Source organism: Macrotis lagotis, chromosome 2 (assembly GCF_037893015.1).
Source record: "Macrotis lagotis isolate mMagLag1 chromosome 2, bilby.v1.9.chrom.fasta, whole genome shotgun sequence".
In the NCBI taxonomy this organism is placed as follows: domain Eukaryota; kingdom Metazoa; phylum Chordata; class Mammalia; order Peramelemorphia; family Peramelidae; genus Macrotis; species Macrotis lagotis.
In genome coordinates, this window is record NC_133659.1 from 82,291,225 (window position 1) to 82,305,380 (window position 14,156).

Consider the following 14,156-nt stretch of genomic DNA (forward strand, 5'->3'; position numbering starts at 1 on the left):
TCATGCAGCATGGAAATATTAGAATAAGGATTCAAAACCAAGTTCCTGACTTTTGGAGTTTAACCTTTAACCACAGTGTGTCACCTTTCCAGTGAAGTAATTTTCCAAGTTTATTATGCTGAATATACTGAAGATTATCAGTGCCAGAAAGGTTCTTAGAGATCAGTTTGTCTAATGCTCTCATTCTAATGATAAGGAAATTATGTCTTGTTTGATATCACCTAGCTGGTAAATGATATAGCAAGGATTCAGGCCATAAATTTTAATTGTCCCCATTGTATTGCATCTTCCTCATCCTTAGCATCTCAATGAAAAATAAGAATCTTTTACCTAGCTAGATATATTCATTGAAAAATAATATAATAACTAAGTGCTCTTCATTCCAATAATTTTAAAATGTTTGAAAACAGAATGATTTGTTAATCGATATAACATATTTTATTAAAAGTGGAAATGCATTATTAAACACTGTATGAAAGACAATGTAGTATAGTGGATAGGGTGTCACAACCAGGAAGTTCTGTCTCTGTCACATACTGATTGTCAAGTCATTTGACCTAACACCTTAAATTAAGCAACTCGCCAATACTAGAGGGTGGCAGAGAAGGAAGATGCTGACCTGTATTCTTGTGTTAATTATCTATACTAATGAATTTTTAGGTCAGAATATTGTCTGTATGTAAAATAGGTATAGTTCAGGTATAAAAAGAGTGATAATATATAGTGGCTTAAATAAAATATAGTGATTTGACATTTCTACAGCATTTTCACATGTTATCTTATTTGATCCTGACAAAACCTTATGATATTCATATGACAAATATTATTTCTATGTCACAGATCAGGCAACTGAGATTTAGAGAAATTTAGAGAACTATGACCTAGGTCATATTGCAAGTTTGAGGTAGAATGGGAACCCAATTCAGGTTTTCCTATGATTCAACATCAAGCATATCTGAATCTTGGTGTTCCTTAAGACCATTAGAGTTCAACTTCTTTAAAATCCATTAAAATGTAGATGTCTCAAAGCAGGATATATTTAACACATACTGTTATTTAGTCACTGAGTTTTTGAACTTTTCCAATAAATATTGGAGAGTGAGCAGAAAGAATGTGGTCACTGGGCTTCTATGCGTATTAAGAAGGTATATAAAATGGAGGTGGTGGGGCAACAAAGACAAACTGCTTTGCATTTATCCAAAGACTGACCAATTTATAACATTATCTGTTTTACACACTAGCTCTTCTCCTGACCTTCGATTTAGCATGGCTCTGTGTGATCAGGAAAAAAATTTCAGGCAACAGCGAAAAGAAAATATCAAAGAGAGTATGAAGAAACTTCTGGGTCCAAAGAAAAGTGAAGGCTTATGTTCAACAAATGATGTGAGTTGGAACATTTAATCTATTATTATCTGTTAGAAATTTAAATATTTTCACCATTGGAAATGTTTTCAAGAATTTTTCACTCTAGGATGACAGTGATATAGATGAAGAAACTAATCTCTCTAGTGCTTTCAAATAAGTATAAACATTCAGTGGAAACTATTTTATTAGACAATCCTGAAATTAGTACATATATGGATAGGGACTAGACATGTGATTTGATTGGAGAAGGGAATTCCAGGCAAACAAATTCTCTCTACCCATGCAGGTCAGCACCCTTTTTATAATCTTAGAGATTTTCCTCAAGCATAGGAAGGGATTTTGGACAGAGTTGCAGAGCCAGTATGTATCAGGGGTGAGACTTAAACAATGGTTTTTCTGGTTTCAAGACCAGTTGTTAAGTCACTAGCTGTATCGCCAAAGGGATCAGTTTGTTGTTTTTCAATCATATCTGACTCTTCATGACCCTGTTTAGGGTCTTCTAGAGTGGTTTGGCATTTTCTTCTTCAGCTCATTTTACAGATGAAGAAACTGAGACAAATTTGCAGGATCACACAATCAGTAACTGTCCAAGCCAGATTTGAAAGCAGGAAGATGAGTTTTCTTGATTTCAGACCCAGCACTATTCCCTATACCATTTATGTGCTCCATGCAACTCTTTGGACAAATGCAGAATGTTCTAAAAGTCTTAGTGAAGTTTTAAGCATTAGCAACTTAAAGCTGTACTAAGACTTTTGAATCATACTGTTTAAGACCCAGCTTGCATATTGGAAAGCAGAAATAGATAAAATGGAAATATTTAAATAAATAAACAAACTTTTAAATCTATTTTAGCTTATTATAGAGGGAAGGTCAGAACTTTTCTCTTTTATTTTTAGGTATCATGAAAATAATAAGAAAGAACTTTATTCTTCCACAATAAAATTCTAAGTTAGGCAGTACCAGTATTACTAACTATATTTTATAGACTTAACGAGATGGCTACTTAACCATAATTCCAGTGTTTGTAACAATTAGAATGAGGATTCAAACCCAAGCCTTTTAACTCATTGTGCAGAACTCTTTTTACTACATGATACCATTTTTTACTTTCTTGTATCTTTACATTTAACAGAACTCTGTCTGTTCTTAGAACTAAGAGCAAATATTTGTGATTTTTTTCCTTCTTTACTCTTTAACATTTAAAATAGTGCACTATGGAATCATATTCTGAAATTGTTTTAAGTCTAAATATTCACTTCTAGGAGTGGCACCTGCATTCCAGACTTTGTTAAATATGATTACCCTAGATATTACCTCATTCTGATTTAGTGAAAATGTTTAAAAATAAAACTATTGTTTTTGTCCTTTATTTTCAAAGAAGACCATGACCCTCAGGTTGGTGAATGCCGTGATGTGCACGTGGATTTGATTTGAGGGAGAACACCAGTTTCACTTTTTTCTCCAGAGTCATTTGGGTCTGGTGGCCAAATATGAATCAGGGCAATAGGAGATGACCTTGGCTATCAGTCAAGGTTGAGTTTCTTGCTCATGGTCAAACAACTAATCCAAAGAAAGCAACATACTCCTTTTATGTGAACTCGTCTTCTCTGGTCCTGGGATTAATTCTAAGAGATTTTATTAAATTTTGTTAACAAAATACCTTATTTTAAAAGTTGAACCATAATGTTAGAGCTAGAAGTAGCTTTTTTAAATCATCTATTCTAAATTCCTCCCTTTATGGGGCAGTGTGATACAGGAGATCAGAAGATATTTTTTCCAATCCTGTCCCTGATGTTCATTTCTTGTATGAATCTGAGTAGGTCAGTTAATTTCCCTGAACCTCATTTTCTTCATCTGTCTAAGGAGAAGGTTCAACTAACAGAACTATGACAAAGCTTCTGACTCTAAATTTATGCCTGGAGGAAGAAGTTGAAACTGAGTTTTAATCAAGTTCATAATAGCAGTTGACAGAGCTGAGATTCAATCTCAGGTCCTCTGACTTCAGAACCAGAGATTTGAATACTATTCTGCACTTCCCTGGGGTTTTGGGCAAAATATTACCTAGTGTTTTTCAAAGGAAAAAATACAACACAAGAGTCATATTCATGAACCTTACTAAGCACAATAGATTGATTTCCATGGTTGCAAATTTGACCTCAGAAGTGTACTAGCTGCAGGACCCTGAACAAATCACTTAACCTTGTTTGCCTCAGTTTCCTCATCTATAAAATGAGCTGGAGAAGGAAATGGCAAACCGCTCCATATCTTTGTCCAAAAAAGCCAAATGATGTCGCTTAGATTTGGATACAACTGAAAGTGACTGAATAACAACTGAGTTAAATTGGTTGGATATACAAAAGACTGATTTTATATTTCTCTCCATAAATGAAAAAATATATTCATATATGCACAATATATATACATAATTATGTGACATATTTGTGCATTTATATATGCATATTTCCTAAATATGTATCTAAAAGTATTTTAATGGATTTCAACTATATTTTTCCTTATTTATACCTATCCCTAAATCCATATCTTTCTCTATCCTTGTCTCTCTATCTCATTTCTGTCTGAACACTATTTCTATCTCTATCTTGATCTCATTTTTGTTTCCATCTCTATGTCTCTCATCTCGATTTTCATCTTTATCTCTCACTTCTATCCTTCTCATCTCTATTTCTATCACCATTTCTATCCATCTTTAACTTTAATCTCTATCTCTACTGAATATTGTGATTGGAGAGGCAGTAAGTAGTGAGTTGGAAAGGTGGAGAGGAAGGAGGGTAAAGATCAGATGATTTATTCTGGACATAATCTCCATGAGTATGGGACATAGAATCCTATATTATCTTCCCAGTGGTGGATAGACTAAGAGGAAATCTAGAAGTGAGGACTAGTTTAGGAAGAGCAACTAATAGAATAGATAGAATATTCAATTCAGGACAATTCAAATCAATAAGCAAATACTTATTTGCTAATAAAAAATAACTGGTACAAATACAACTTAAGTTTTTAGCACCTTGCCTGGGATTGCAAAGACAAAAATGAAAATAGTCCTTTCCCTCAAGGAAAAAGTAGGAAAGATAGAAATAAGCATTTATGAAGTGTATCAGGTACTGTGTGAAGTCTTAAGTGTAAGGTTCATTTGATAGGTATGTACTATTATTATTATCACCATTTTACAGCTGAGGAAATTGAACTAGACAAAGCTTAAGTGATCTGTCCAGGTTTATAAAACTAGTAAGTATTTGAGACTGAATTTGAATTCAGGTCTTTCCGAATCCAGGTCTGACACTTTGTCCCGTAACAAAATATATATTCCATTCTGGAATACATTATGTAACTGGACAATTACTATATATATATCTATCTATCTATATACATATCTACACATAAATATTTATATACATACCTACCTACACACACACACACACACACATATTTATAATATGAATACACAGTATTTTGGGGGAAAGAAGTAAGTACTAACAATTTTATTAGAATAAGAATTGTGTTGAAAATGACACTTGGGGTGGAACCAAGAGGGCAGAATCAAGGCAGGAATTCCAAGTTCTCCTCCAGAAAGCTTTAAAGACTTTAAAATTATGACTTTAAGCAAAGTCTAGAGTTGCGGAATCCATAGAAAGACCCATTGAAACAATTTTCCAATACAAGATAACGTGGAAGATCCCTTGAAAGGCTTCATTCCACTGAGGTAGGGAGCGGCTGTAGTGGGACTAGGGCAAGCCATGCCAAAGCAAACAATCTCCAGGGCCCCTCTTTATAGCTCCATGGCAAGGGAGAGTACCTGTGGTCATCCACATACCAGAGCATAGGCCAGGAGAGTAGTCAGAGTCTTTCTTAAGACCTTGAATGAATTAAGGTTCTGGGCAGGTATCCCCAAAACACACAAAAACTTGGACAGCAGGTTAAACCAGGTCATAGAGTGGGGGAATGAGTAAACAGAAAAAAAAGAATCAGACCCTACATAATTACTTTGGTCCCATGAAAGATCAAAATACATCCTCAGAAATGACAAAGTCATATATTCAAATCCTCCAGGAAAAATAGGAATTGTTCTCAAATCATGGAAGTGTTCAGAAAAGATTTTGAAAATCAAGTAAGGGAGGTAGAGGAAAAATTGGGAAGAAAAATGATAGTGATACAGGAAAAACATGAAAACAAAGTTAACAACTTGTTAAAAGGAGATACAAAAATGCTGAAGAAAACATGTTAAAAACCAGTTTAGATCAAATGGAAAAAGCAGTCCAAAAAGTCAACGAAGAGAAGAATGCCTTAAAAAGCAGAATTGGTCAGATGGAAAAGGAGATAAGAAAGTTCTTTGAAGAAAACAACTCCTTAAAATGTAAAATGGAGCTAAAGGACTTTGTGAGAAATCAAGAAACAATTAAAAAAACCCAAGATAATAAAAAATTAGAAGGAAATGTTAACTATCTCATTAAGAAAAAAACAATTGATTTGGAAAACAGATCCAGAGGAGATAATTTAAAAATAATTAGGTTGCATGAAAGTCATGACCAGAAAAGAGCCTTGAATTCATTTTTAAAGATTTTTCCCCAGGAAAATTGCCCTGATACCCTCGAAGTAGATTGTAAAATAGAAATTGAGGGAATCCATCAAATATCTCCTGAGATTCACCCCCACTCCCCCAAACAAAGAAAGCAAAACTCCCAGTAAAAATATATCCAAATTCCAATAAGTTAAAGAGAAAAAATGTTATAAGCAGTCAGAAAGAAACAATTCGAATATCGTGTTGTTACAGTCAGGATTATACAGGATTTAGCAGCATCTACATAAAGGGCTTATAGGACTTGGAATATAAATCCAGAAGGCAAAAGAGTTTGGAATGCAACTAAGAATCAACTAACTAATAAAATTGAACTTCCCCTTTTAGGGGAAAAGATGAACATTCAATGAAACAGGGGAATTTCAAATTTTCCTGTTAAAATGATCAGAGTTGAACAGAAAGTTTGATGTCCAAGTACAGGACATCAGGCAAAGTATAAAGAGGATGGATGGGAAGGACAAATTATGTGGGATTTAATGATGCTACACTCCATGTATTCCTGCATACAATCATATATTCCTTCATGGGAAGATGAAACTAATAACTCATATGAACCTCCTCATTTCTCTCATTTATTAAGCAGTTACAAGGAACATATATACACAAGGCACAGAAGAGAACTGAATATTAATGTATAATATAATATAATATAAAGATGGAGTCAATGGGAGAAAGGGAAAGGAGAGGTGGAATGAGCTAAGATATTTCACATAAAAGAGTCAAGAAAAAACTTCTGCAATGGAGTGGAAGGAGGGCAGGTGAGGGGAAGGAGTGAACCTTCACTTTCATCCAAAGTGGCTCATCTAATAGGTTATAAATATCTATCTTCCCTATAGGAAAAAAGTAGAGGAAGAGAATGAGAAAAAGGGGGCAGGTGGAGTGGAGGGGGAGTATAGATGATAGAGGAGAGGGAAGACCATAGTAGAGGGTAGCCAGATAAAACACACTTTTTTTTGGCAAGGTGGTGGCTTGCCTAGGGTCACATGCTGGATGATTGTTGGGTTTCTGGGGCTGGATTTGGATTTGTCCTCAGGTCCTTCTGGCTCCAGGCATCTTCTATACCACTTGGCTGCCCCATAACACACTTTTGAGGAGGGGCAAAATGATGAGAGAGAGAGAGAGAGAGAGAGAGAGAGAGAGAGAGAGAGAGAGAGAGAGAGAGAGAGAGAGAGAGAAAGAAGAATAATATAAATAGAAGTGGGGAGGAATAGATGGTGGGAAATAGTAAGTAGTAGCAATTGTAGAAAAAAATATTTATCAAAGTCTGTCAGAGAATGATAAAGAATGTGATCCATCCCAGAGACAGAGCTGATGGCATCTGACCACAGACTGAAGTACAATTTTTTTTTCTTTTTCTCTCAGTATACTTTTCATGAGATTTCTCTCTTTCTGGGTGAGGGAGAATTGTTTACTTTTACAATAAGATTATTGTAGTAATGTGTAAATAAATAAATTGAAAAAAAAGAAAGTGACATTTGAGCTTAGTTTTGGAGCAAACTGGGAACTCCAAATGATAGAGAGGATGAGAGAGATGAGAGAGAGAGAGACTATACAAAGACATGGAGGGGACAGAATGACATATACAGGAAATAGCAAGAATGCAGACCAAAAGCAAAGGAAGTAGGGAAGTATAAGCTTGATAAGGTAGCTAGAACTAGATTGATTAAGAAAGGTTTTAAAGACCAAATAGAGGAGTTTGTTTCTACTAAAAGTGCTGCCATAAATATTTTGGTCTACATGAAATAGATAATTTTTTTGCTTTTGGTCACAAGCAGAGAAGCACTGGTCCATACGTTTCATTTTATGTGTTTATTTAAAAAGCAAGTCACTGGAGCTGAAAATAGTATATTCTGAATTAAATTCTTGACAATCTTCTCCTCAAGGCTTAGCATTGTGAATTATAGTTATGATTCCTAGGCTCAAATACTGTTTCTTTATAAGTCTCTCATTTAAAGTTTTGGCCAATGTTCCACTAGAATCATAATGAATCTTTGGTAGAATTTTTTTAAAAAAGGTAGAAATGAGGGTCTTGCTTTACACTTAGATCATTTTTATTTAGTAGGGTAAAATTAACTGATTCATATAGCTCCCTAATAATCAGGGTTTATTACATTCAACACTCAACAGAACCAGTGGAATGAATTATTTTTCTGTCTCCAGTATGCACTGAGACTAACATTTATTTATTGGGAAAGGGTTGCTGGAATGGAACTTTTTTCCTTTCTGTTTTTTTTTTTGTCTAGATTATTTTTATGTGCCAAAAACATTGACATTAGATGTAGTCAGCACCATGTCTAACCAGAAGGAGAGTAACATGATTTTAATTGTATGGTCATTATTATAAGATTGTCACATAATACTTTTGTGTATTATAAAATATACCAAAAATGTAATTTAATTAATATAAATTAATGGTTTCAATTCTCTTCTGAATGTGGAGGTGGGGAGGGTATTTGACTCTTATGGCAGTTTGCCAACTTGTATTTTAGGAAGTATTGGTCCTTTTGGAGAATATTTCTATCTCTAGTTATATCATATAAATTAGTCATACAGAGTTTAAACAAACAAATAAACAAAAACTTTACTGTCTGGGACAAGAGAAATTATTTGTTCTGAATAACCACTGCTTTTCTAATATGTATAGGTTTCCTTTTTTAAGGAATCCAAGTATTTTCTATTTTAACTATTTGGGATTAAGTATTTTAAAATATGATCCATTTCTCTGTTTTTAAAAATACCATATATTTAGCAAAATTGAAACCTTTTCTGAATTATTAAGAATTATCCTTATTAAATAAAAGGAAAATATGATCTTAACTTTAAATGTATCTTATATTTTTTGAGAATTGTTATGCTTTTATGCTTTTTATGGGTTTTCATTTTCTTCCTTGATACAATACTGTCATTTCTTGCTCTTCTCAGTTCATCTGCCCAGATAGCATCCTCTTTTCCAGATTCAAATTGCTTATTACAAATAGAATCAAATTAAGTAGCTTATTATAAATGTGTAGAAAATAAAAATATATTGAGTTAGAATTGAAGGTCTAATAAGTAAAGTACATGATGTTTTTGTGCATTGATTTCATGATTTCTCTTTTGGTAGCTTCAATACTTTATGGTCCTGTTCTTAGTCTGAAATGTGTGTTTTCCCTTAGCTAAATTCCAGATAGTTAAAATGCTCCTAAAAGAGATATGCAAGCATTTATTCACATATTATTACAGAAATAACTTTGGGTTTTATGAGAAAGAGAAGAAAAGGACCATTTTCCCTCTGCCTTTCCTAGTTCAGAAATGTGTAGAGCTTCTTTCCCTCATGAAGAAGGAATAATTTTTTCAGTAAACATTTTCAACAAGCACACAATTGCTGATTATTTATTTAAAATGCATACTTTCTTTTTTATATTGTTAATAATCATTAACTAATAGAAATATCTAATATGCATAGAATAAGAAAGATATAAATAAGAAGCAAGTGTTTCATATAGGTTGTTTTTAAGAACTATATGTATACATACAACATGGACTCTTAGAATTTCTAGCTTCCTTCAAAGCTTAGCTCAAGCATTACCTTCTACAAAAAATCTTTCCTGACTTCTCTCAACTGTCAGTGCCATCCCTCACCAAATAAACTTGTATTTATTTCACATATATGAATGCATGTTTATATATATATATATATATATATATATATATGGTATATATATGTATATAATATAGTATATGTAAATATATATGTAACTATGTGTATAATATATATTATGAATGAGAACATATCTCTCTCCCTTTAGAATGTAAACCTTTGAAAGTTGTGACTATTTAATTTCTGTCTTTGTATTACCAATGTAAATTAATGCTACATTTTCCTCTTGTAATGATAAGAAAGGTTAGAAACATCAAAAGCAGGAATGGGGTCAAATGAAGGATAAGTTCTAGATGTCAGAATTCTGTTGTTGGCTCAAATTATTTTTGTTGACTCATTTAATTACATATACAACTTGTTTCTACCAATTAAATGCAAACTCCTTGAATAATAAAAATCAAACTAGCTAATATTTATTGAAGGCGAGAGCTGTTTATTGTTTATTTTTATATCTCTAATTCCTAGCCCAAAGCTGGCACTTTAAAGTGAATGAGAAGTACTCACTGATCATTTGATTGAATGATGTAACATCTTTGTGCTTTAGAGAAGTCCTTAAGACATATTGATTAAATTCTTAAGGGGTTGAAATCTTTCCTGTTCAACGACCAAAAACTGAGCCCAAATCCTTATACTCTCTTTCTACTCTATACATGTTAGTCCATGGGTTTAGCAAATCCTTTTAGTGAGAAATCTTCATACTACTAAGTATACTTCCTGCAATCTTAATATAGATTGTGTTAGAAGAAATCAAGAGTCTAGAAAACATCAGCTTCATGTTTGATTTTAAAAAAAAATTCTTATAATTTATTTCATCAGATCCAATAGTACCCCTTTTAAAAAAATTTTAAAAATTCACATTAATCATGAAATTTTGAAATGTGGGATTTGCTTACCACGTTTTCTCTAAAAACATTTATCTAAGCAATGTTTATATTTCTTAATGTTGTTTTTTAAATATTATTATTTTACAATTGATTTTCTAGTCTATCCGATTTTTCTAAAATTCTATTTGCAGATTTGATTAAAAAATAAAACTCCCTTCTAGCTTATTGATTATTAGATTAAACACTAAGATATCCATATTTCAGTGAAGTGATTTTTTTCCAGTTCATTATTAGCAGTGTCCTGCTTGATAATTTGATAGCAATTACAAAATATATTTCCACCACATGTACTCAGACATATACACACATGTCCCTGCATACATGAATTCATATATACAAAATAAATACAAGGCAATATATTGAGGAATGGCACTAACAGCTGAGAGGAATCAGGAAAAGCTTCTTATAAAAGGCAGTGCTTAAGTAAACTTTGAAGGAAACTAGGGATTCCAAGAGTTTATGATGTTTTTGCATCTGACTTGTTTTTCAGATTTAAATGGTGTCTCCTCCATTATTCTTTGAGTTCTTTGACAGCAAGAACTGTTTATTACCTTTCTTTTGTTTCCAGCCCATAACACACAATAAGTGCTGAATAAATGTTTATTGAGTAACTTTCTAACTGAATTTCATTTGTTTTTTAAAGTAAGCAGTCCTTACTTTAGGTCCTGTTTGGGGACTATAGGGTTCACTAAAGTTTTCCAGGTATCCGGTTTTGTTTCAAAACAAAAAAAAAGCAGATATTGCTCTAAAGGTTGTAGTAGTATTAGCTTGTCAATGATACAATGTAAAATCATCATCATAATTACAGTTTTATTTTCTTTATTGTAATAAATTGTATTTGATAAATAGAATGTACTTTATTATATCTTTTTTTTGCTTTTTAATTGTTGTATTTTCTGTATAAACTCATTTTATTCCAAAACTTTAGAAATTAATTTAACACTGATGACTCCCAGTTGTCTCTTCAATATGACCTTTTACTCAATGTTGAGTCTGTTTCCCACCTGACAGTCTGAATGTTTTTAAAAAGACTTTTCTCAAGTTTGAGTTCATGTCTTATTTCCTTGCCCTTCTTTTTCATGTGATTATCATTTTGCTATTTTTTTTCCTATTACTAAACTTGTAACCTAATTTTCTTTGTTCCACCCTGTATAACCATGTAATTCCAATGCTTTGAATTCATTTGTATCCTCTCCCAAACACATTTAGGTATTTCTTGGTGTTTAGGTATTACTTTCTGTTCTGATAATAAATGGAGTTATAAACTGGTGGAATGGACAAGTTGGACAAGCCAAAACTGTAAATATTTAGAAAATTAGTTGAAATGTTACATGATTTCATTTTGCTGCACATTCATCTTCCTAATTATACTTCTAAAACTAATGTGAATTTATTTTAATTTCTTAAGAGAAATCCAACTGACTTTGGGGGGATTGACCCATAGTAATGATTGCACAAAAAGAGAGAAGATGTGCTGCTATAAATTAGCAGTAAATGGTGTCCAAATACTTTGATATATGTATGACTGCATTCTTTCCAAAGATATAGTTATTCGATTTTGCTCATGCCATGTAACCCATGTCCATGGTTTTTCCCATGAGTTCAATAGAAGAAATACACCAAAGAAGATGGAGAATTTCCTAATTTTGCTTTGTTGTTGTGAGGATTCCAGAGAATCAGGGAGGAAATCCACTGATCATCCCTTACTCTCATCATGACCAGTTTATGTAAATTTTCAATTATAAGTTTTGATAGTATTTCTTATGCCGGTTTTTGTATACAAAGTCTTAGTTGTAAATTATTAGCGTCTGCTACTTCCATCTCCATTACCATTTGGAGGCTTCTCAACTTCATTTCTCCAGAAATTGTAGTATCCCATTACTTACAGCCTTACATCATCATTAGCAAATTATTCACATTAAAGAGATGAGTTTTTTTCCCCAGAAAATAGTTCAAAGTTATACAAAGAACTTGCTTGTTTTCCAAATGCAGACCATCTTCTTTTCAGTTATGCAATGAGGTAAATGTCCCTTTAAAACATTGGTTTTACATGTATGTTTATAATATATAATTATATATTTATATTATACACATTTATATCTGTATATATTCACATGATAAATGTGTAGTGGTGTGTACACTAGTCAAAAACTAGTGTAGTAGTATGTTTAGTGTAGTTATATGTACACTACTCAACACACTATACCAAACCACTTCAGTCAGTCCCTTGACTTATTATCTTATTTATTCTTATCTCTGGTTCTAAGGCAAATAGAGAGAATGGTTTTATATTTCCTCATAAATTATTAAAATTTCAATATCTATCTCATTAATTATCCTTGATCCCCTACCCTAATTCATTTATTAAATAAATTGGAAAAGCTTTCTCCATATATTTTTAATCATTTCCCATTTCCATATATATGTATGCATGTGTGTGTGTATAAAACCAAAATACCTTTAACTTAGTTAAAAACAAGAATACACCTAAAAAAACCCCAATACTTATTATATACTTATTATACAATTTATTAACAATATTACAAATAAAAAACCAAAACAATAATTTTCATTGTACTAGATTTGAGTAAGATCATAGTCTGAGACATCTCTAATCATTATTGTTATTAACTTCTCAATTTTGGAAATATTATTTCATAATTTAAATATCAAGATAGCTATAAAATCTTTCAGCAATTTTCATTTTGTAACCCTACAAATGATGAGTAAATATAGTCATTACAGAAATAAGTTTTTATCATTTTTATCTGAACTTCATTTAGTATTTCTCTAGCCATCATTGTTAATATTCTGTTCTAAGAAAATTTTAACTATATGAATTCTCATAAACTCCTAAAGATTCCATTTTCTGTTAAAGAAATAGTAGTGCATTCTATAGTTCTTATGAAAGGAAGAGACTATTCAAGATGATTTCATATATATATATATGTCTAAGAGAAGATGCATGTATATATGCTCAAAGATATATGCACACATACTATATGCATCTATATAAACATGTAACATAAATACATGTGCATATATGCATTATTGAATGTCCCACTGCATATCAGAATCTGGATCATAGGCATTCTACATTCACAATATTGTTCCTATTTACACTTTTAGGCAAAACACATCTATTACAATCAAACAAAAGATCATGTATTTTCCTCTTCTGAGATGACCTTTAGGTTTTCATATGTAAGCAATGATTTATTTAGAGAGGTAGTGTTTTTTTTGGTCTAATAACTAAGTATAATCCCATCATGTCCTCAGCCAGTACTGTGCTAAGTAGATTCTATTTGCAAGATTATTAAAGAGTCAAAATCTGCTGCTAGCTATATACAGCAGATCTAAGATTAATCAACCATCTTTCAAAAGAAAATAAATGAGAAAACATGAATTATTAGGAAACATTTGGAGAAACAACTCAAGCATAGTCTCCACTGATTGCCAGTCAATGATATTATCTTTTGTTTCTTTTTACCTCTTTTTTTCAGTACTAAATTCTTCCCTTCTCTTTAGCTCATCTCCCACATGTTGAGAAGATAATTTCTTTCTTTTCTCAGTTATTTGTAAAACCTCATCAAACAACCATATTGCTTTCTTACTCTTTTTCTTTGTCATATTTTTGTGTCTGCCATGTATATGGTATTTTGAATCTCTGTCC

General features: G+C 32.1%; 1 protein-coding gene across 2 annotated transcripts in view; it reads left to right on the forward strand.

Annotated features, from left to right (window-relative positions):
- Window positions 1-14,156, forward strand: part of PLA2G4A (phospholipase A2 group IVA) — a 184,679-nt gene that overhangs the window by 98,280 nt on the left and 72,243 nt on the right. For both annotated transcript variants that reach the window (XM_074222259.1, XM_074222260.1), the window contains one exon: window positions 1,242-1,383. In XM_074222259.1, coding sequence (XP_074078360.1) covers window positions 1,242-1,383 — 142 coding nt within the window. The remainder of the gene's footprint in view (window positions 1-1,241; window positions 1,384-14,156) is intronic.